Source organism: Symphodus melops (genome assembly GCF_947650265.1).
Source record: "Symphodus melops genome assembly, chromosome: 12".
NCBI lineage: Eukaryota > Metazoa > Chordata > Actinopteri > Labriformes > Labridae > Symphodus > Symphodus melops.
This window is the reverse complement of record NC_136702.1, coordinates 5948847-5972104: the sequence shown is the minus strand read 5'-3', so window position 1 is coordinate 5972104 and position 23258 is coordinate 5948847. Positions and strand designations below refer to the sequence as shown.

Below are 23258 nucleotides of genomic sequence, written 5' to 3'. Positions count from 1 at the left end.
GATGAAAGCGTTTCACGGGGAGACCTGCGCGAGCGTCACCTCGGTGTGATTTAATAACCCGCTCCCTGGAATAAACAGCGACCAATTACACCAGCGCACGTCCTGTTAATGATGGAGAGACGAGGCAGGGGCGGGTGGGGGGGTGGGGGGAGAGTTGGCGGAGAGGGGCAGAAAAGGAGGGGGCGGCCTTTTTAACGATAGCGTGTGTGTGGGGGGGGGGAGGGAGGAGGGGGGGCGAGGAGAAGAGAGAATGACGGGCGGCAGCTACAAAGTGCTCTAATTAGCATGATAATGATCTGCCATTAGAGTCCGCTGTGCTCTACAGCTGAGCACTACCCGGAGAGAGACAGAGCGAGCGAGCGAGCGAGAGAGAGAGCGAGAGAGTGGGAGACAGGAGAGAGGGAGAGCGAATGACAGAGAATCAAATAAAGGCAGGGAGAGAGAGAGCAGATTTGGAGCAGGCAGGAGATGATAAAAGTGAAGACGAGAATAGAGGTAGGAACGGAAAGGTGGATGGATGATGGGTCAGGACCAGGAAGAGCTGAAATAAAGGCGGCATCAGATGATTAAAAGACAGACAGAGGGATAAGGTCAGACAGAATTAAAGGAATAGCTGAAAGGAAGAGGCTTCAGCCTGTAGATCGAGCAGGGAAGGCTGTGTCGAAAGGTGGAGAACAGGGGGGGGTTTCAGAGGACAACAGTGAGCAAGAAGAGGAAGCCAGAAAGCGGCAGAATGAAAGATCATCACAGGTTTGCACAGATTGAATCTCTCGGCCTCAGTCTGGCCATCCCACCAGCGCTGCTCAGAAGTGAAGAATGAAGCCCGGCTGAAAGGAGCCCTAATTGAAGAGCCCCGCAGGGGATGAAATCACGGCGGGGACTCGTCTGTGAGGGCGAGCACTCGACTGCAGCCGTCAACTTTGACCGACAAGAGCGTAGATCTCAGTGAAAGATCACGCTCTACCTGTTCAGCCACTTCAACTGGAACGTGACAACCTTGAGATAGAGGAAGTGAGGAGGAGACGGAAAAAAGGCCAGGAGGAGATAATGAAAAGACCAGCATGCTAAAACTTCCTCGGCACAAAATAAGAGTTGAGATTGGAGAGCTGAGAACAGAGCAACACACTTAAAAAGCTCAGCAAGGTGCAGCTATGCGTCATTAAAAAGAGAACGCACACATTTCTAGACAATGGAAACAAATAACGTTACATAACTTTAGTTTTTCTTTCCTTTCATCTCAGTCTCCCCCGCCTGTGCGACTTACTTTCAAAAAATATATATTGGAATGAGAAGGTCAGCAAAACAGAGAAACGAGTTGCTTATTGACAGGGCGAGGTTTTCCCCGTTAGACGGGCAGGGGGCGGGGACTCAGGATGCCAATCATAACGTTGAAGGACGAGCAACAGAATCCAACACTTTGATGACTGTTGTTAAACGTTTTGAGTGCTGCAAATAATGCAGAGATTTATTCACAGCATAAACAAAAGAGCAGAGAAGAGCACACTTGAGTGCAGAAAACAAAATGAAGTCGTTTCATTACATTCACAAAGAAGGTACGACCAAGGACTTCCCAGTTGGAGGACGTAATTCTCTAGCTACAGGTCAATTATCCTAATTTTTTTTTACCTTTGCTGCGGTCAAGTATCTTCTCACCTCAACTTCTTGTGTTAATATGACTCAGGGATTTGCAGGGGAAATTAATATCTTTCTGTTTGCCGACAAAGCTTAACCCAAAATGTTGTGAACTTGGAGTTTTGTGCATGTGTGAAAAGGGCTTTACGTTTTAATGGATGAGTGAAAATAATGAGGTCAAAATGTCATGTTTACATTTTTTGGGGTTCAACCTCTGAGCACAATGAACATCTGCACATTTTATTGTAATCCCTCAAACAAAACCATAAATGTCACCAAAAAAGAAGAAAAACACTCCAAAGATTGTGACAGAGTAGAAGTCATCGAGTCTTTGATTCATCCTCTGGGGATCATGAACATCTGCCAAAATGTAATGTTCACTAATTCAATGACGTATTAGGCTCTTTGTGGGGGACTGACTGACTATAACGTGACCAGAGAGTCTTGGATAAAAGTACTCGGGTAATTATAAGTTTCCGCTTAACGTCATTCCCTCTGTTTTCCATTGCTATGTCAAACCAAGGCCCATGATACACACCAATGGGAACCTTTTAGAGCGGTGACTCAGCTTACTCGAGTGCTTCCAATAGCTGACTCAACCCTCTGAAACCCGGCACCTCAGTCACAAAACGCTGTCCTCTGCTTTTCATTCTCCTTCTCCTTTCCCATCCCCTCTCCTCTCACACCCTCCTCCTCCTCCTCTTCCTCCTCCTCCTCCTCCCTGTCCGAGCCTCCCCAACCTCCTCTGTCCTGTCCACGCGCTTCGCTGAGCTCTGATGAAGACACACTACGGGGCGTGGGGAGAGACAAGGCCAATCTATATCTCTCACTCTTCTCCCCCTTCCCCTCCAGCTCTAACACCTTCTCTTTCCTTCTCCTGCTGAGTAATTCCCCGTCTCCCTAACTGTGCCCCGTATGTCTCCCCTCCCACCTTTTCCACTTTTCACCTCTAAAACGGAAACCTCTGCTCTCCTGCGACTCTCCCTGCCAGCTGTCAGCAGGGTGTGTGTGTTTGAGCGGATGTGTTTTTTTTTTTTTTTTTCTTTCCTTGACTGGTGCTGCTGCCTTGGCCTCTAATCTCTCGTCTGGTTTGATGTAATTAGAGCTAATGAAGATTCCCTGATCCTCTGAGCGGCTCGTCCCCCCGGGGCCACGACAGCGCGGAAAACTAGAAAGAGCCGGGGAGCAGAGGAGCACTGATAAAAGAGACACAGGCTCGTTTAGCACAGCTGATAGCGATGTGTTGTTCTGCATGCGTGCGTTTGTGCGTGTTTGTGTGTGTGTGTGTTTTGTCTGCCGGAGTGTGTCTGTGTGTGTGCATGCTTATTTGTTTAGAAAGATTGATTCCCCGCTGATGCCGTGAGCAGAAACGCGATTACCTTGGCACGTAGCAGAGTGTTGTTGTGTGTACATGTGCGCGTCTGTGTGTGTGTGTGTGTGTGTGTTTAAACATCTGCGGTGGGGATTGACAGAGCCCTTGCAGACTTAGGGCCAGTTGCAGAAAGCAGTAGACAGGCATAATCCTTCATAGCCGTCCTAAACACTTAAATACATAGTGTAGCAACTCCCCTAAATCTGACAAGGCAGAGGCACATCCACACACACACACACACACACACACACACACACACGCATACACACGCGCACACACATATTGGCCGTACACCAAGAGGGAAAAAACCCTTCAGGCTCCCTTGACATGCAACCCTTCACATTTCCCCGCAGAGACCCCCTCCTCCCCATCTCCCCCTAGTGGGGGAGGCTTTGATCCCGGCGCTGAAAGGGTCTACTTACATCCCAAATCTCCAGGCTACGTGATCGTCTGTGATCCAGCTGGGGGAAGAGAGAGAGAGAGAGACAGACAGAGAGAGAGAGCGAGGGAGGGAGGGGGAGAGAGAGAGAGAGAGAGAGATAGAGAGAGAGATGGTTAGGGTTGTACAAAGGGAAGGGAAAGCGTGAGCGGAAGAGAGAGACGTGTGTGACTACGGAGGGGAAAAGCTGTGCAGCTGTAGCTATTAATAAGCAGAGAGTGGAAAGAGAGAGCCGAGCCCGGAGATTAAGGCTCTGTCCCAATTCTCATTCTGCCGCCTCCTCTCGTCGGCCTCTTCCCCTCTTTCCTCACCCCTCTAACTACCCTCCAAACAAATAATGCCTTTCTTTTTCCAGAAGAAGAACTGGAGGGCCTGAGGGGGCGTTGTTTTCTTTTTTTTTTTTACAGCTCAAAGATGTGCTGGTAATGACCAACTTTATCACATAAAATATTCTGAGGGAAGAAGCCTTTCTGGAGCTGGAATGATTCCAAGGCTGTGGCCCTTACTTGAAAAGAAAGGGCTCTTAACAGAAAATATGTCGCTGGCTGAAAAAACATAATTCTTGAGCCGGATGTTTGGCTGTACTCACCACCAGGCTCCTGCTGGGCCGTAGTAACCCTTTAGCAGCGGCAAAGAGGCCATGACCAGAGGAACCCCCCACGCCATCAGATGGTACATCCTGAGAAAAAAAAGAAAAGGGAAAAAAAAAGGAAATCATTTCATCACACCAAGATGACGAGTTTAACCGCTGAGAAAAAAAAACAAAAAAACAACCTAAATCAATTCCCTTCTTCTTCAGCTCATCTCCTTGTTGGCACTCGCACTGAGGTCATTTTTTTTTAGGTGCAGACAAATGCCTATGCAGCCAGAGACTGCCAATTATTGTGGTGCACACCAAAACCACAAACAAGACACAGATTTTTCACTCAGCAGGATCTTATGGCTGCAAAATCTAAGGACAATGCTTCAAAGAGAGAGCAAGGAAAAAACATGCTCTCGTACGTTTTTTTGTTTACCTCTAAAGGGAAGCATTTCACATGAAGAAGTATAGAATAACTGACAGTTTTCTAACAAGTTCAAAGAATCTCAATCACTGAACGTGGCTCTGTGTGTGTGTGTGTGTGTGTGTGTGTGTGTGTGTGTTAGATGGATGAGGTGTGAGCTCCACTGTCTCGGGCGTCCGTGCGGGCGTCGATACTTTATAGAGCGTACAGCATCGGCCGCTCAATAGAGTGGAAGTCCTGCCCTGACTTGTTCCAAGTGTGGTCAATCGAGCGGTGGCGACACGGCTGACACACACTCGATCCCTTTTGAGTTGTAAGCCACACATATTTTCTCACACTCACACACACACACACACACACACACACACACACACACACACACACACACACACACACACACACACACACACACACACACACACACACACACACACACACACACACACACACACACACACACACACTTTCTCACTATTATTTCCTTCTCTGCCCCCAATCTGATGGACAGACGTGTGCGTGTGTGTGGGAGGTGGTGGAGAAAGAGAGACGGCTGGTGGTTTAAATAGAACCGAGTAGTGGGTGGGAAGGAGACATAGGGAATGATTTAGAGAGAAAGAGAGAGAGAGAGAGAGAGAGAGAGAGAGAGAGAGAGAGAGAGAGAGAGAGAGGGACAGATTAGATCAAACATAAAAAAGGAACGGGGAAAAAAGGGAAGAAAAAAGAGAGCGCTAAGAGAGGAGAATGCAAAAGAGTAAGGGGGAGTTAAGGAGCACGAGAGAGAGAGAGACAGGGAGAGAGAGAGAGAGAGAGAGAGAGAGACAGGGAGAGAGAGAGAGAGAGACAGGGAGAGAGAGAGAGAGAGAGAGAGAGAGACAGAGAGAGAGAGAGAGAGAGAGAGAGAGAGAGAGAGAGACAGGGAGAGAGTGAGAGAGAGAGAGACAGGGAGAGAGAGAGAGAGAGAGAGAGAGAGAGAGAGAGAGAGAGAGAGAGTCTCGCCTCCTCACAGTGGTGTGATGACTGCTGCGTGTGTGTGTGTCTGGGGTGGAGGTGGGGGGGGGGGGGGGGCTTGTCAGGAAATCAATGGTGAGATCGCAGACACTCCACACACACACACACACACACACACACACACACACACACACACACACACACACACAGATAATAGACACACGGCAGCACATACACCGCACACTCGCAGCGCTCCGAGTGTGCGATGACGAGGTCCGGAGCTGCGCACAACATGGGCTTAATGAGGCACAGCAGGACCGTCATTCGCTCGGCATTTCACACACCTGCACGGTGCAGTCACGCACAAGCACACGCACAAGCACACGCACACGCACACGCACACACACACACACACGAGCTGCCTCATATACAAGTCTCTCTGGAGGCTCAATCTTCACTTGCCGGAATCTGTCCTTCAAACACACATAAACACACACACACTTCCCATCCTCTCTTGCATCCACTTCAATCACTCTTAGATCATCCAGCTCGCGTTCTCCATCTCCTCTGGCGATTTGTTCATTTATAAACCATCACACTGTGCCGTCGCTGTTAATGTGTGTGTGTGTGTGTGTGTGTGTGTGTTACTGTATGTGAGGGAGAAAGGGATTGAGGTTTGGTTCGTAGGGCTGTATATGCACGCAAAGCCTCAGCCCCCTTACCTAAACACATCCAGCTTTTCTATGCACAGTCAATACTAAACAACCCCCGTGACGCTCTCTCTCTCCTCACCTCACGCTAACACAATAAGCATTGACTTGATTTTTTTTTTTGCCGCATGTGTGACTGACCCTTGCAAAAAAAAAAAAAAAAATTCCTCCCACTCCGTCCCTCTGGACCCATGAGGGGTGTGCAGCTGATAAGGCTTGAAAGCAAGATGATTTTGGCCCCCTATCCTGCCCCCTTCCCAACGCTCATAAAGCCGTCGCCCTTCTGAGTTATGCCACCATTATGTCGTCTGGCTTATTGCTAATCAATGCAGGGAAACTCCCATTGGGAGGTGGAGGAGGGCGCCTTCTTTTACAAACCCTTCGCGACACACACGTCAGGGTAGGAGGACCGCGCGTGCCAACAGGATACAAACATGAACTAAAAGAAAAAAAGTTCCAGCTAACATGTTAAAGCTTCCTTTTACACCCTAAGAGTGCCTCACTTTTTTTTTTTTTTTTTCAATATGTGTTTTTGTCACACGTCTCTGCGCTAACTACGGAAAAATGAGGAAATATCTCACACGCACACAAGCGAATTCACACTTGCGGCGGGGAGAGTGCTCATGGGAGATTGAGCGACAGAAACGTAGAGCCACGAAGTGTGAAGATGGCTGCGCACACACACACACATACACACACTCGTAAAAAAAAAAAAAACACACACACACACACTTAACGGCTGACACTCTCTCCCTTTTCAATTAGAGCGTCGGCTGGCTGGAAAAGAAAAGGAAGAGGTGGGAGGGAGGAGGGGGGGCTGTCAATGCTCCGCAGGGAGACACATGCTCTGGTGGACCAAACACACACACACACACACACACACACACACACACACACACACACACACACACACACACACACACACACACACACACACACACACACACACACACACACACACACACACACACACACACACACACACACACACACACACACACACACACACACACAGACAGAAGGAAATGCCCATAACAAGAGAAGAGATGAAGGTACACAAAAAGAGGTGGACACTGGGAGGAGAGATTTGTTTGATAGAAAGAAGAAATGATTTTCTTCTCTATTTTGGCTCAACTCTTCTGTAATCAAGAAATCTGCATCTATTTTAATGTTTAAAATAGACTTTTTCTGGACGCCACTGGTTTTCAAATATAGCAGATTTCATACATTTTTAGCTTTAGAGACATTTAAACGTGAACATTTTTGACTTGAACAGAAAGATTTTTCCTCCACAAACCAAATCTAAAAACAGCCTAAAAAGGTTCACTTATAAAAAGACAGGTGCCGCCTTAATTCCCACGAGAGACATAATACCAGCGCATGTCTCGATCCCGTTTTGTGTTTGTCTAAATATTTACGTGATTGTCAGTTAACCTCGCATTCAAAAAGCAGAACCTTCAGGAACGTGACAAGCAGAGCGAGGAGGCGTGGTCCACTGATCAATCACTCACGGCTGGCTTCATTCTCCAACGAAGGTCAAAAAGGTAATCTCTTTTGAACAGTAATGAGATATCGTGTTTGTAACAATGGAATATTTTTTTTTCAGGACATTATGATGCACAGAAAAGAAAATGCTGCTTGTGCCAAGATATATCAATTTGATCATATAAGACATTTGGTTTGAACTTTGTATCAAGTGTTTTGGAGATTTTTTTTGAGAGGTCACTGTGGCCTTTGAGTTTAGTCAGTTCTTCCTGAAGTCCAAGTGGAAACGTGTGCCAAATTCACAGAGATTCCCTTCAGAGATATTAAACTCACAGGAATGATAGAAACATCATGTCTCGGGCTGCAGCTGGCTGAGGAACGTGCGCAAAAATCATCAGGGGATAGACTAATCAATTGTGAAAATAGCTTCTTTCCTTTTTTTTAAATTTTTTTTTTAAAAGTAATTCCAGACCTCTTACTCACATCTGATATCTGTTGGTGCTTACTTCTCGGACCAGGTTGAGGTAAAGGTTCAGAGTGATGAGGCAAACCCAGGCCAAGGCACTCCAGTCTGCAGAGAGACGCAGAGAAAAACAACAAGGTCAAATTACAAAACAGCTCCCCTGCCACACAGAACGCACCTGCAATTGTGTGTCCTAACCTCGCACTATAAAAAGACACAAAGTGTGTCTGTGTGTGTGTGTGTTCCACTTTTTGATAAATGAAGGCATATTCGGCAGTAATATGCGGGAAACCTGTGGCTTAGGGTGATGGATGAGAGGGGGGAGCTCGGAGAGAGATAATGATGAACTGTGGAAAAGCGGAGGGAGATAACGTAGGGGGCACGAGAGAGGGCGGGGAGGGGGGCCAAACGGAGTGGACTAGAGCGAGAGCGAAGAAAGTGAGAAGAAAAACAGAAGCGGGGGAAGGGAAAGTCAGCACAGCAGAGGGAGGGGGGGGGGGGATATTAAATGAATTTGGAAAAAGACAAGGAGGTGATTCTAGAAAGCTCTCATCCCTTTCAGCGCCCTCATATTCAGCCATTTTCCTTTGTGTGTATCTGTTGACAGGACAGGCAGGACCGGTCATCACAATGATGGATTCTCTGAGCTGCATACTCAGCTTACTCAGTTTCACCCCCCCCCCCACCCCGTGCGCGCCTGCTAACATGCACAAACGCAACTCTTTTTCTACACCCAGGGAACAAGTCGACTGCAGTGACTAAGAAAGACAAGAGGCTGGCTGTCTCAACCTTAATCACAATAAACCACTGTCATTGTGATGGCAGACACGTCTCTTACATAACCTGACAGCAGCTGAAGCTTTAACTCGACAACACAACGCCGCTCAGCTGTCGCCACCACCTGTCCAGACGCTGCCCACTGCTACCGTCTTCCTCCGATTCCAACACATTTCATAAAATTTTATAGGTTCCAGTTTGAACTAGAGCTGTGCCGCACAGAGCTCCCGCCAGACCTGACGCTCGGCAACAGAACAAAGTGCCCGCTCAGCCGGTGTTTATGTACGGCCGTTTGTTCTCCGAGTGAGGATTCCTGTGATTAACGGAGGTGACAGGCACAGACCTCGCTGCTCTAACTCACTGCCCATTACCCCTGTAACTGTCTGTCTGTGTGTGTGTGTGTGTGTGTGTGTGTGTGTGTGTGTGTGTGTGTGTGTGTGTGTGTGTGTGTGTGTGTGTGTGTGTGTGGGCAAGAGCAATAAAAAAAAGAAGTGTGGTGAAGTGTTGTATCAGCAGACAGTCCTTACTTCGAATTGTGTGTTAATCAAGGCTTACAGGAGTGCAAAAAAGGCAAGAAATACAAAATAAAACAGTGAAAACAATCCCACAAATTGAGAATCTCTACAACATGACACATGTCAAATCAAATTAGAGGCTGAGCTGTCATTGGATGAAAATCCTTCCCTTATCAAGGGGACAGTGACGAAACATAGAGGCATCTGCTTTGAAGGCGGCTTTAATGAATTGCTGCAACAAGCCAATAAGTACAAAGCAGGGTGCTCGACTCACAAGTACTTCACCACTGTCACAGGCGTGGTACTCTTGGTATAGGTGTGTGACTGCTCCTTACACTTGGAAAATTTAACCAGTCAGCGCTGGGTTTATATTCAAATGATAGTAAATATCCTCCCCATTCTTTCGAAGGACTTTAGATGGGATGCACCGTACGCTGAGCTGGCAAAATTGGAGTAATAAAAGATAGGAGGAAATGCTTTCCTACACATAAAAAACAATCACTGCATTGAAACTATAGCAATGGAATGAAAGACAATAACCATAAATAACTGTTAAATGCATCAAACAGCAGATAACTAGATAAGTTATTTATAATAAGCTATGATGACAAAGTTTTTACAAAAGCTGGACTTTTCACCAATAAGAGGAGGCTGAAGGCTCCTGGATGAGATCTGGCAGTCTTTCTAAAGAAAAGAAATGTGGTAACAACTACATTATATCACTTGTTTACAGCTGAAACACTAACCAATATGATTACATAAAAAGCCAGAAATCCAGTTTACGACAGGTGCATATCCAACCACATGACTCACCCCAGGCAAACAGCCAACCAAGAGGAGTTACAGTAATGGAGGCGGGCATGCAAACTGGTTCAGATTTAACTGATTCTACCCGACCTAAAAAGCCTGTTTTTTTCCTAATAAGCGCCACGACCAGAAACGTGTTAAAACTCGGACAAATACAGGACATGCCTTTTAAAAAATGGAGAGAGGTTAGAGCGCAGAGAAAGTTTCAAGTCAGATGCAGAGCTGGCTAAACACTGAAGCTTCCGCGTCATGCTGTGGGCACATGGACTCCAGGGAGGACGGCGTGAGGGGGAGACAACTCTCTACAATGTTTTGAAATGGGGCTGCAGTCCAAATTTTAAACACTAGGTGTCCACGTTTACAGTAGACATATTTAATACAATAAAACAAAAACAATATATACTCTATGAGTTTTTGTTGTCATTTAATGTATTTTTATAATCCCCTTTTTGATATTATTAATCAATGTATCCTATGTTTAAGTTGCTTTCTTACATTTCTCTTCTGTTACATGAATTAAAAAACATTCACATAAACACATGGGCTCACACACACCATAATAAATCGCAATTTTTTCTTCGTCTGAATTTCGTCCAATCTGTATTATATATGTTATGTATCATGACAAGCTCTGTATTAGTTAGTTTATTGAACTCACTGAATCTGTAAGGACATGACTGTATCAAAAACATATGTTCTCTTCCCAGCACCTGTCACCTACAGAAGACACTTCACCGAAGCCTGGAGTGAGAGAAGCTGCTTTGAGCTTTTAACTGTCTTTGAGGGCGGCCCGCACGGTGCTTTTTGCCAGATTGCTTCGTGTGAGTGCACCTTTATTTCCTTGTTTATTTCCTTTTATTTACTGTCGGTTTGTTCTCCAGCCAAAAGCCAACAACACAGCATTGTTTAGAAAAGTGCTCTTTCTTTTTGCTGGCTTACTGACCTCCTGTTTAAAGTGTGCACAGGACTAATTAAAAAAACTTGGATCTGTCTTACCAAAGTACGTTAGCCACCAGGCCTGGAAGTCACAAAGCGATCCCTCTGGATGTGACTCCCCCTAACAGGAAAAGAAGAGCAGAAAAGGTTTTTTTTTACAACTTAAGCCAAAAAGAAAAATCCACCAAGTGCGAGTTTAATGACACAGATGAGAGTAACTCACCATGACATATGCTGTGCTGTCGAAGAAGGCTGCCACAGTCAGGCTGAGAATCATTTTCTGTGCAGAGAAAAAGGAGAGGACAACATGAAAAGGGATTCCCTGACAAAATGTCCTTTTAAAAAGTCCCTGTGTGTTAATATTCACTTAGAGAGAAGAGGAAACTATGCATCAAAGGATCACTGATGTATCTGACAGCTTGGCATAAGACATCCCTGGTGACAAGTCTGTGCTAATATCACAGCAAAGGAGGGGGTCTTCTTAATTCCCCTGATACAAACTGAAGATGTTATATATTTTTTTATGAAACAAATCAATAGCCTGTGTGCTATAGAATGTAAAGAAGGTAGTTTGGAGGGACGCCAGCTTTAAGCCTTTCGATAGTTACAGTTGCTTCTGCTGGGAACACAAAAACACAGCCTTTTACCAATTTGTGTTCAGCTACTGCAGTACACGAAAGACTATTGACTCATGGTGACCTCTCTTAAGGAGTGGAGGTCGGCAGAGGATTTATGTTGTATGAGAGGAGCACCGACGAAGGAAGGAGGAGGAGGAGGAGGAGGAGGAAGATGAGCAGGTTGAGGTGAGACGCGACCTGGTCCAGTGGTAATGACATCCGACAGAGCTCCAATGTTAAGCCGTCGTTTACTTCAGATTAGAAGGTGATAACTTGGAGTGCTGCTAAACCTGACAAGCATGCTAGACTGGCTTGAAAAACACAACCCTGGCTGCACTAAATCACTGATGTGCTTTAGACAGTTTAAATACTTCCGTTCCCCCCCCCAAAAAATTTTTTTTGCAACATATTCGGTGTATCGTCAGAGTTGAAGCCTAGCACACACGTGTTCATTTGAAGAGGGGGGAAAAGCACAAGGCGCCAGTCATTATCACAAAACGACTTGAGTCAATTAACTCCACAACTGACTAATCTGTACATTTTAATTGGGTTCAATTACAGCAAGATTTGCCATGGCTAATTGAACATATTTCCTGTGGCAATGAACCAAACTGAAATGTGAAAAAAAAAAAAAAAAAAAAAAGAAGAGAAGATTAGGAGTCAAAAAAATGCTTTATATCGTAATGCAAATGTACCTGAGCCAGAGAGTGATACCTGCGAAGCAGCCAGATCACAAACAGCATGAAAAGGCTGCAGAGAGAGAGAAAGAGACAACTGTGAGACATTTTTCGGCTAAACTGGGAGAACACTTTAACGTCTGGCTCTTACGACGCAAAACATGAAGTGTTGTCAGGCCTCACCATTCAAAATGCATATTGAAAACCTTGATTCCAAGCTTAAACTTTTCCCTTCCAATGGGGCACAATGTAAGATTCTTTTTTTTTTTTGAAGCCTTGTTCTTATGAAGGTGACTGATCAGTGTTTAGAGAAGCTTGATAATGTAAAGCATTAGATGCACTGTGAACATCAGGCCTGATTCTGATGTTTAATATAACACCTTAAAAGATGGCAGATTCTATTGTGTCTTTCATCACTTCTTTAGGATTCTTTGTCTCTCTTTTGATTAAATAAGCATGTTCTCTGATGTCTTAAAATAGCTGATTGTAGACTCTCCCCTTGAAATGTCGCTGCGACATGTCTTGTAAAATTTGTGCTTGACTTTTTCCAACAGGTGACCTTTACATCCCAAGAAAAAAAAATTCTCTGAATAACTAGTCAGGGATAGGAGCTTCCAAGCATTAAATTGATTCGAGGACAGATGCGCATCGGCTGCTGACGTCTGTGAAAGACACATGATGTTTGGCATTGATGCATTGTTATTTCCCATTACGCTCCATTTGAACTGAAAACGAGGCATTCTTGTACATGACTGTACTCCATGTGCAGCTGTTATGTTTTCACCTCGAAGTGAACAGGTTGTATATTTATAAAATTCTGCTCCGACTAGTTCCTGCTTATCTGTGAACTCACCAATCAGTAAATGATATTATGAGTCCAATTCCTAAGAGCCCATTCAAGATGAGCTTTCTCTGCCACCATCTGCAAGTCATGCAGCACCTGCAGCGTCGGTGTAGTGCTTTGAGTGCCTGGCTGGTGCACAAGGGAACCAGGGAGGCATTTGATTGGTCGGAGTTTTTACAGGATTAGAACAGTTAGAGAAGATTGTTTTTTGATTGGTTTTTTTTAGTTTGGTTTTTTTTTTTGGGGGGGGGGGGGGGGGGGTCCTGATTTAGAGCACATGATTTATGGAATGCAGATAGGGTGTAAAGACTGTTTTTAAAGTCATAATGTGCAACAATGTTAAACATTAATATAGCAGATATTAAATCTTAACTTAATATATCGGTCAGTAATGCCTTTCTAAAAAAAAAAGAGGGAATTTAAACATTGTCTGGGGTTGTTGTTTTCGGCTCTGTCTTCATAGAGGACGGGACGGTGCAGCATTTTTTCTGTTTCGCTAAGAGGCTCAAATATGTTCCATTCATGTGAACCTTGTCCCCGTTAGCCCTGCCATCACGTGGCCGTTTAGAGATGCTGAGTGGAGGCAAAATGGCGCCATTTTATCAAAAGACAGATCTATTCAAGGAGAAGCAACAAAGTTTCCAAATCAAAGATAACATCTTTTTCTTGTAATATAAAAGACTTCAAAGAGACAAGAACTGAAACAAACTTGAAGCTACAAAGTCACATGTTAATTCTGTCTCTCACAGATGATGTGATAAAATGAGCAGCCCTGCCTTCGAATGTCTGACATGCAGAACGTGAACATAAAATAAACACAACACAAACGGAGCCTGAAAAGAAACAGATTCTTATTATAAGCTTTTTGCTGATATTGGCGATAGCGAAGAATTTCCCCCTGGGATGAATAAAGTATTTCTGATTCTGATGTCTCGTGGACTTCCCTTGTAAACAAACAGAAGTTATCTGTGCAGGTTCACAGTCGAAAACAAAAAGTTATGTTGACCTTGAACTTGACTTGCTGACGTGTGTTGTTTGCATCAAGCAAACAAGTCGAGTTTCCTGTCCTTAAAAACATTTCCAAGTAACTACTATAAAACAAGCTACAACAAAAAACAGGGAGCAACCAGGACCAAAACAACACTTTACAAGAAAACTTTAATAACTCCTATCACACACGTCCCAGAATGCAGCAGCATCAAAGTCCTCTTTACAGATGCTTTGACAGCCGACAACACACAGCTGCATGTGGAGGAAAGATAGCACTTAGTCAATTATCCATCTGTGGCTGTGAACGGTTACACAGTGTGATGTGGATGAAGTCAACTGGTCAAAGTTACACTTGGAGAAAAAAAAAAACTTGATTTGAGAGGATATTTACCATCCTACTAAGGAGAAGGTTCCTGTGGCTCGTTTTACTGTCAAAATCAGCACCTGTGAATGAAAAAAATCTTTTATTAGTACAAGGCTCACATCCAAAAGATTTGACATGTGCATTACTAAAACAAATCGGAAGCATTGTGCAAACAGTTGTAGGGCAGTAAAAACACCGCACTGGGCTGCAGTTATTTTAATCATAAGCTTAGAAATAGCAGGATGGACAAGACAGATGTTTGTTAGAGCATGTACTTTGTGTGTTTGTGTAAACGTGCGAGCATGAGCACAAGTGAAGCATGCGAGACTAAAATAAAAGAGATCTGCATAAAAAAAAATAACATGTAAAGTTCAGGTACATCAGACGTCGTCAGGGTGGATGAATGTCCCCGCTGGGTATCTTTCAACCCGTTTACAGAGCTATATAAACCTCTGACAGCTGAGTGAAGTGCAATAAAGAGAGGCTGATGTGTTAACAGGGTTAAAAACCTGACATGCTACATACTTTGTGCAAAGCAACATCGGAGAAGAAGCTGAAGTGACAGCTGCTCAGAGAAAACAAGTTATGAACGGAAGAGATGCCGAGGCATGTAAAGAATGAGAAAAAAGTATGAGTCAGTTCTGTGAGCTTGAGGAGGCACGAAGAGTGGGCTCACATGCAGTACATAGTATGAGCAGTGTAACACCATTGCTGTGACATCTGCCACACAGAGTCATACGCCTCTTTCCTTGAAGCGTTCACAACAAAGGACTCCATTTCATCAGTCTGGTACACACCTCTGAGAAAAACACTGCTGGCCTACATAGAAAAACGGTTACACCTAGTTAAGATGAAAATAATGAAAAAATGTGGTAGTGGACAGTGTCAGAGCAGTGGTGTAAGATTGTGTGATATCCTGACACTGAATGTACTGAAAAGATCTGATTTACTCGAAGAGGTAAACTCTGATATTTCCTCTCTCCGGTTTATTGACCGTTTCATTTGAAATTTGAATGATGACCTCCAACGTGAAACTGCAGGAGTGTTTAATGGGCTATAATTACAAATTGTTCCATAAATATTTGATGAGTGATCTTGCTTTCCGAAAAGTTAATTGCACTACATTTTGGAACGCATTTCTCTACTCATAATCTTCAAGCCACACGCACGTTACGGTGTTCTGAACTGACGACCCTCACATTTCCAACCAACTGAAATGGATGATCGATAAACTCAAAGTAAGGATGACATAAGGTTTACAAAGACTGGAAAATGAATGAGAGAAGTACAAGGGTTCAACTAACGATTCTTCCACATATTTCTTCATGATCTCGTTTATACATGCTAGACGAACAAGGAGAAATGAAAAGCCTCACAGATGAGAAGCTGGGAATGTTTTTTTCTTGAAACATCAATTCAATGAAACATTACTATATCATAGTTTCATCTTGAAGTGATCCAACTGATTTCACGCTTTCTAAAAAGCATAATACATTTAGACTCGCTCTTTCTCTGCAAAAACTTCTAAGGTGAAAATTCTAAATTGTAAAATAGTAACAACCAATTTATTCACTCCACCTATGATGTAATCATCCTGGACAGTCCAGGTTACGTTTTCTCTTTGGAGCACAGGAGCTCGTTGAATCATTTTCAACTCAGTGAAACTTTTTAAAGTTGATGACGAGAAAGACGACCTAAAATGTAGCAGCACACAGGGTCTAGACGCACTAACTTCTGTGTGGGGGGAAAGGATTCTTTGATGCCACTCTCCTTGTACGCTAATATACTTATTTGAAAGACTGAGCTCGAAGTGGTGTTGCTGTGAAGGTAAATGCGGGCCATCTTTATCTGGGTCAGTCAGACATTGAGCAGGACAATGATCGATAACTTGCAATATGAGTGATCGGTTGTCAGTGAATGAGAGGCTATGAGGGCTTTAAGCAAAACAGCATGACTGCAGCATTCTTGCACTGACTTCAGTAAAGACAAAAGGTCAAACGCTCACTGGCATGCAAAAGAGGCGAACTCACAATAACATGTTTAGAGCCTTAAACACGTGCTCAGATGTCATTCTTGATAAATTGAAAAGCCATAGCTGATCTAACTGATATCCTAACTAGGTTAGTCGAGAGATACGACAACCTTTGAACAGGTGAAGCATCATCTTCTACACAATCATCACAGTGCGGGTTCAAAACCAAACCATCTGTAAACTCTGAGAACATCTATGAATCTAATGATGCGCTTTTTTTGTGCTTGACACTTAGCCAGAGAGGCGTTGATTAACCTCCTTGGTGGTTTTCAGTACAAGGCTGGTGTTGTTTTAATTTATTGCATTAAACTGTCGTGCAGAGAAACTCAAAATGAACGCATTCAAACTTCATAGGAAACAGCTGCAGGGAGCTAAAGTCGTGAACTGATGAATGGAGGCGTATGGCGAGTTCAGCAGGTGAAACACCAGGCGTTCTTCGATAGTTTCAGAGGTCTGAGGCTGAACAAAAGGGCTTCAGCGAGGAAGAAATCAAAGCAGTAATATACAAAAGGCACAAAACGCCACAAAATAAATCTTGGAGAAAAAAAAAAGAGCAGTCTATTTTTGTGTTTTATTACATGCAAACATTAGACAAATTCTCAGAGGTTGTATAAGACAGAAAGAAAATGACTCGTACACTCCTGGACAGTTAAATCTATAACAAATGCAGTTATATAGCTGCATAATAATCAGCACTGCTTTTATTAGTGAGATCTTATAAGCACCTACAGCTGCATACATAAATATATAGATATGATTTATGATACCTATGTAAAGATATAAGTCAAATGTGCTTGCTTAAACTCAAGACTGCAACTGTGTACATACACATACCTCACATTTCCCAGTCTTTATTCACAATCAAATAACGCTTTTATCATGTCTAAATAAGGTGTAAGTGATTAAGGTTATTCACAACTAAATAACGGAGAAGTTGGTCAACATTGAGGAGCGAAACACTGTTTTGTGAAGTTTGAGTAGCAATGGCTGACCAAAAAGTAGCAAGAAAGTTGTGATGTGATTTCTGTAACTAGTTTGTAATGTTAATTCAGGGTTGCTGATGTCAGTCAGACCTGATACAGTTCAGCTTTGTCTCAACACCAAAGACAGCTTAGAGGGAGTCAAAAGCGCCTCCTGATATCTGCATGGATGTTTTGGAAGACTTGTTGTTCACTCCAGGCTCCTTGATGTCATACAGATTAGTCTCGGTGGGTCGATGTGACACGACCCTGATAATGATAATATCTTTTCTGAATACATGCAGAGCCTTTTAAAGTGTCTGGGACTTCTGTTTGAACATGACACTGAACCACCAGTGTGATGTTGAATCATGTCTCAATGAGTGGGCCTTGTGAAATTATTAAAAAGGGGTTATTTTATTTTTTGAATGTGTGCTTAACAAACTAAAACTAAACTCATCTGATGTATACACGTTCATCAACGTGAGTCTAAGGAGTCTTATTAGGTGTAAAAGTATAACGTCTGTTCGTTAAAACGAGTGTCTGAGCTCTGTCATGCACACGAGCAAAGTAGCTCTACATTAAGTCAGTGAAGTTTGTTTTAAAATAAAGTAAAATGTGTTTTTGTAGACCGTGATTAAACATTCTCGTTACTAGGCAACGAGCCAACCCTATGTTGCTAGCTTTAGATGACAAACAGCTCAGTTTTACCTTCAAAGTTTATCACTGGAGGACCCTCCGTGTGTTAAACATCCATGTATCAACTTTATCAGGTAAAATAAACATTAAACAAACACGAGAAAATACGTATAAGTGAAGCTGACAGAGTTCTGAGGCTAGCTTACCAGCTAGTTAATTAGCTAAACAGCTCGCCATGAGTTTAAAGTTGCGTTGGCTACTTACACATCGATAGTCTTCTGAGTGTGTATTAAAAAATATGCAGCGTGAATCGTTGCTCATTGGCTGTTGTTCCATTTTTGATTATATTCTGCTCAAACGTTACTGTTGTTGTTTTATTTTTTCAGCTTACAACCTTTCTTCGCTTCCTGATTCTACGGGTAGGACAGAGGGACCAAAAAGGTGCGGTCGCCAAACTTCGAACATTTGGTCAGACTTGTGTTGGTTAAGAGATTTAGTTGCGATTTTGTCGTCTTCTAATTAAAGAAATAAACAATACAAAAGTGTTAAATAACAGTTTATTTGTAGTGTGAAGCTTGATGAATTTAATTGTTTTACTAGACTACTTTGCTCTTTTCTGTCAACCTGGTGTTGAACGTTTAATGATAATCTAACAGTTGTATTTCACTAGTTAAATTATATATACGTATTGTGTTTTATTTATCCATGCACACAGAAAAAAATTTGATGTCCTTTACATTTGAGCCACTTTAATATTTAAACTTTACACAAACGTAGCCTCAGTAAAGTGGTTCAAGTCAGCTCCATGTTCAGCAGCTACAATAATAAAACACAATAGTTAATCTGATTGTCCCTTTTTATTTTGTCAGAACTTCCATGTAGAGCTGGTCAAAAATAATGAGGCTATTCCTGTGTTTACAACATACTGAGTTTCATCATTTGATTAACAGAAGGCCTCATTAACAGCCAGAGGAATGCACTTGTGTCATGGTGGCCAACACCAGCAGTGTTAGGATTAACACTTACATACATGCGTGAGGTAGTAAAAGCGTGTTAGTGATAGCCTTTGACATTCACCCTGTATTTAAATATCAGATTATCCTCAAGGATGTTTTCAGAATCAAAACCAAAAACTCCTCTACACTTAAACGCAGCCAGGTACAGTATATCACCTTTATGCTTGTTTTGTTTTGACAGCTGTCAATGTAAACATTTCCTGAAACTATCGTAATCAGAGAAGTGAAAGAATATTTTAAAAATTCTCATTAAACTTTTTAAGAAGTAGTTGTCCATTTGTAAGCCACATTCAAACAAGGTCAGTCAGGGAGTGTATTTTTATTTTTTTCTATTTGTCTTTAGAGACGCAGGAAGTTTAATGTATTCTTGAGAAGTTCAAGGACATTTTTAATATGTTATTGCCAGAAAAGTGTTAGAATCTAAAACCCTGTTTTAGACCCAGAAAAAAACACCTGAAGAAATCTCACATAAGAAAATGTAATACAAACTATAACTCAAATATTATGTATGTTAGGCTTCACCAACAATACATTCAAATGTTTTTGTCCATATGGCTTGTTCTATTACACTGACTTTTTTTGCTTCACTATTGTGAGACTGAAAGTGGAAAGAAGGTGTGTTGCATCCTTCTAACCTGTAACGACACTTAAACACTGGCTGCACCTATTTCTTTCTGTGGCCTTTTAAGGTTGCTGTCACTGCAACAATGAGGGAAGTCTGTTGTGTCCCTTCTGGTGGGATCACAGCAAACGAAACCTATGCAAGTACACACAAACAAACATATCTTCTTCTTTTTTTTAAACACTGACAACAAAAAAGCAAGTTCAATTGATTCTGTCGCAGACTTTAAACTGTAAATTATGCACTGTATGTTTACTTTGGGAAATTGATGACAAAGAACACTACTTCCAAATAAGCTGTTTATTTATTCTATGACACACAAACTTTGATATAATGGTATAAATAGATTGTGGGAAATAGAAACAAAAAATGGATCATTTATAACAGCCTTTCATTATATCAATAACACACCCCATTCTTCAGACAATTCAGTTGAAAGTTCAGATGGTTCAAGGTGTTGTCAACTTGTCTTAACTGACAGGCGACATTCCTCCACCTACATTGACATTTGTATACACCCTCTTGTAACACAATCATCATAGCTGGTTGCTAAGGGAAGTTATGCAAATTATGCATTATACAAGGGAAGATGTCCATAAAAAACTGCTTCACTTTATGAGGTGTCAGAAACAGTCCTGGGCATTCTTTAAGTTAAAACACAATGTAACAAAAAAAGGTTGATTGCTGGAACGAAAAATGTGATATTTAGCGTGAGCTATTTAATATCATCACACAAAGCAAAAAGGATCATTTGAGCTTTCAGCTTTTATTTGATAGGACAATGGATAGAGCAGGAAATTGGAGACAGTAGGGAAGAGATGCAGAAAAGGAACCACAGTTCAGTCTTGAACCTGATCCGCCCTGATTGGAGGACTATAGCCTCTGAACATGGGGCATAACATACAACAGCTCGACCATCAGCGCCTGTAAGAGGGTGTGTAACACAAAGGATGTTTTGATGAAGTTTGTATTCCCTGTACAGTCACCATGTGGTACAGAAATAAGCTGAAACATAGACTTCCTTGGTGATCTGAAGAGGCCAAAATCATGTCGCAAAATTTTGGCACTAACTCTACTTTATCACTGGATCCGTGAAAATAATAACACATAACAAGTAAAGTCAGTTCATAAAAAAAGTTTATTTTGAAACAAAGTATCAGTATAAAAATGTTGCAGAAGGTGCATACAAAAGAATATGCTTGTTTTGACAGTTGGGCATCGCCATAATACAATGAGAATAGCATATAAATGACAATAACAGCAACAGAAGCATCTTGTTGAATCCCTCATTATTCTCTATGCAGATGATTCTGGTTCATTGACCATGTAGGACATCAGGAGATCACAGGCGACTGCAGTAAGCATCTGCCTCCTTCCATGCCAGCACATTTTATAGACATACACACAATACATTATAGAAGCAGGACAAATCACACAAAGATTCATAGATCTGAACACACTGACATCAACAGCAGCACAGGCTGGAAGCTGAATCTTCTGTCAGTATTCCCTTTCAGAGGGGCGGTTCAGACAAGTGGTCCCGTAGTTCACGCAGTCCTCTTCTTTTTCTCTTAACTTTGAAATAACATTTGACTCTCAGACATACAGCAAAAATAAGGTAATAAATTACATTAAATAAAGGTATAAATATGTATCATATGTGTATCACAGGAGCAGAATGCATGACATGTACAACACTTTGGAGTGCAAAAATATAAGGTTGATGTTAGTACATGAATGCTTGCTTAAAGATCAACACATCTACAGTCAATACCACAGAGCAGACCAACACCATGTAGGCCAAAAGAGAGAAATTAGCTGCCTTATTTCTCTACCATTCAAATGTATGTCCTTATATTTCATCAGTAGTGACAGCAGCAGCAAAAAGAAGGCCCTTTTAGAGAAAACCATTCAGCCAGAGGCATTTAAAAAAAAAAAAGTTTCTTTGGTTTTACTGGCCCCATCCTCCGATTCCAATCTCCTCCTTGTAGCGCTTGGTGAGGGAGTTTGCCTGCACTGTGAGCTTAGACAGCACTCCTTGCAGCCCTGTCAGGTGGAACTGGAACTGCTTCTCCAGGTTCTCGTCTTCCTCCTCGGATGACTCCGATGATGACTCCGATGAAGATGATGAGGAGGAGGATAATGATGAGTAAGAGGAGGTAGAAGCGGAGGAGTTCATGCGGGTGATCTTCATGCCCTCTGTGCGCCTCTCGTCCGCAGCAGCGCACCTGACCCCCCACTCGATGTCCCGGCGGATGGACTTGAGCAGCTGGTAGTAGCTGTACATGTCCCCCTCTTCTTCCTCTGTTTTCAGGTGGCTCAGATCACGGTCCTCCAGCGGGACGTCCCGCAGCATGCTGGGCAACATGATGGTCTGGTCCATGTTGTTCACGGCCCCGAGGAAGCGGTTCATGGCGTTGAAGAGGGAGTTTTTCTGGGTGGGGGATTCTGTCAGCTGCATCATCATTTTGGCGATTGCTTGTTCTTTCCTTTGCGAAATGAAAGCGAAAATCCGAGTTTCTCGTCTTGTTTGAGTCTCCTCTGTGAGTGCCCCTGCTTTAATTCTGGGCTGATCGGATTAAGGAAGCAGCTGCTTGTCTGTAATGCTGCAGCGAGGATTGGCTGTCCTGTGAATCAGGCGAGTTGCGATGATGATGGAGTTCCCCTCTCTGAGGAGTATGTGCACGGTTCTTGGAGTTTCTTGTATTGTGGGAAGACTGGGGTTCGGCTTATATAGGCTACAGATGTAAGGCGGTGCCAGAACCTGTTTATCAAGTTCCTCGACTGCTGCTGAAACCCGATCCAAATAACCTGAAATAGCACCCAAGGGAGGAACGATGTTAGCACATTTTCAAAAAGAGGAGTGGTTTCAATTTGACAGTTAGTATTGGCCTGCATCCAACTTGAAAGATAACAAAATATATAGCTCTTTTTTTTTCTCTTTACGTGTAATTTCGAACAGCTGCAGCAAGTTCACTCATTGTTCACTTCTTTCAAACTTTCCTCACCAATGAACGTGTTGTCCTCTAAGCTTTGATTTTTCTCTTCCGGTGAAAGATTCGCAGTTATTACATCACCTCATATCTCACATTCCCTTCCGATTAACCAGCCGCCGACACAAGCAGCAGAAGGGTGAGGCCAGCCTGACCGAGCAGGCTGCTGTCATGAATATTCATTGACACAGATATCAGACCACGGCGCCGGCTCCCAGAGGAGCCAATCACGTGCCTCTTATCGTTCTTCTAAGGCGGGACAAGCCGGTGTTTGACCAGTAAGAGGCTCCGTAATACAGAAAATGTCATCAACATGTGGTCGGGAGCCCAAGCGTCTGACAGTTTCTGATTTAGTCCACACAGATTGACAGTGAAGTGATTGAAGAACTCTGAGTACCACGTGTTGTCTGGTTTAAA

At 43.0% G+C, this 23258-nt stretch overlaps 2 protein-coding genes across 2 annotated transcripts in view; both read right to left on the bottom strand.

Moving 5' to 3' along the window:
- LOC306832285 (cyclic AMP receptor-like protein A) overlaps window positions 1–18668 on the bottom strand; it is a 50866-nt gene extending 32198 nt beyond the window's left edge. The window contains exons 1-8 of the mRNA XM_079356848.1: window positions 18475–18668; window positions 14608–14660; window positions 12401–12455; window positions 11312–11368; window positions 11149–11209; window positions 8074–8161; window positions 4033–4122; window positions 3427–3465 (exon numbers count right to left, since the gene is read on the bottom strand). Of these exons, the coding sequence (XP_079212974.1) occupies window positions 3427–3465; window positions 4033–4122; window positions 8074–8161; window positions 11149–11209; window positions 11312–11368; window positions 12401–12455; window positions 14608–14660; window positions 18475–18546 (515 nt within the window). The 5' untranslated portion in view covers window positions 18547–18668. The remainder of the gene's footprint in view (window positions 1–3426; window positions 3466–4032; window positions 4123–8073; window positions 8162–11148; window positions 11210–11311; window positions 11369–12400; window positions 12456–14607; window positions 14661–18474) is intronic.
- A 2300-nt stretch (window positions 18669–20968) lies between these two features.
- On the bottom strand, window positions 20969–23046 carry LOC306832608 (mid1-interacting protein 1-B-like). Its single transcript, XM_079357423.1, has 2 exons — window positions 22857–23046; window positions 20969–22659 (listed from the first exon to the last, which is right to left on the bottom strand). The coding sequence occupies exon 2, from the start codon at window positions 22313–22315 to the stop codon at window positions 21800–21802; it is 516 nt and encodes a 171-aa protein (XP_079213549.1). The 5' UTR covers window positions 22316–22659; window positions 22857–23046; the 3' UTR covers window positions 20969–21799.
- Between the last annotated feature and the right edge of the window lie 212 nt (window positions 23047–23258).

Excerpts from the sequence above, each read along its gene's own strand:
- LOC306832608 (XM_079357423.1), bottom strand. The coding sequence starts at position 22,315 with ATGATGATGCAGCTGACAGAATCCCCCACCCAGAAAAACTCCCTCTTC.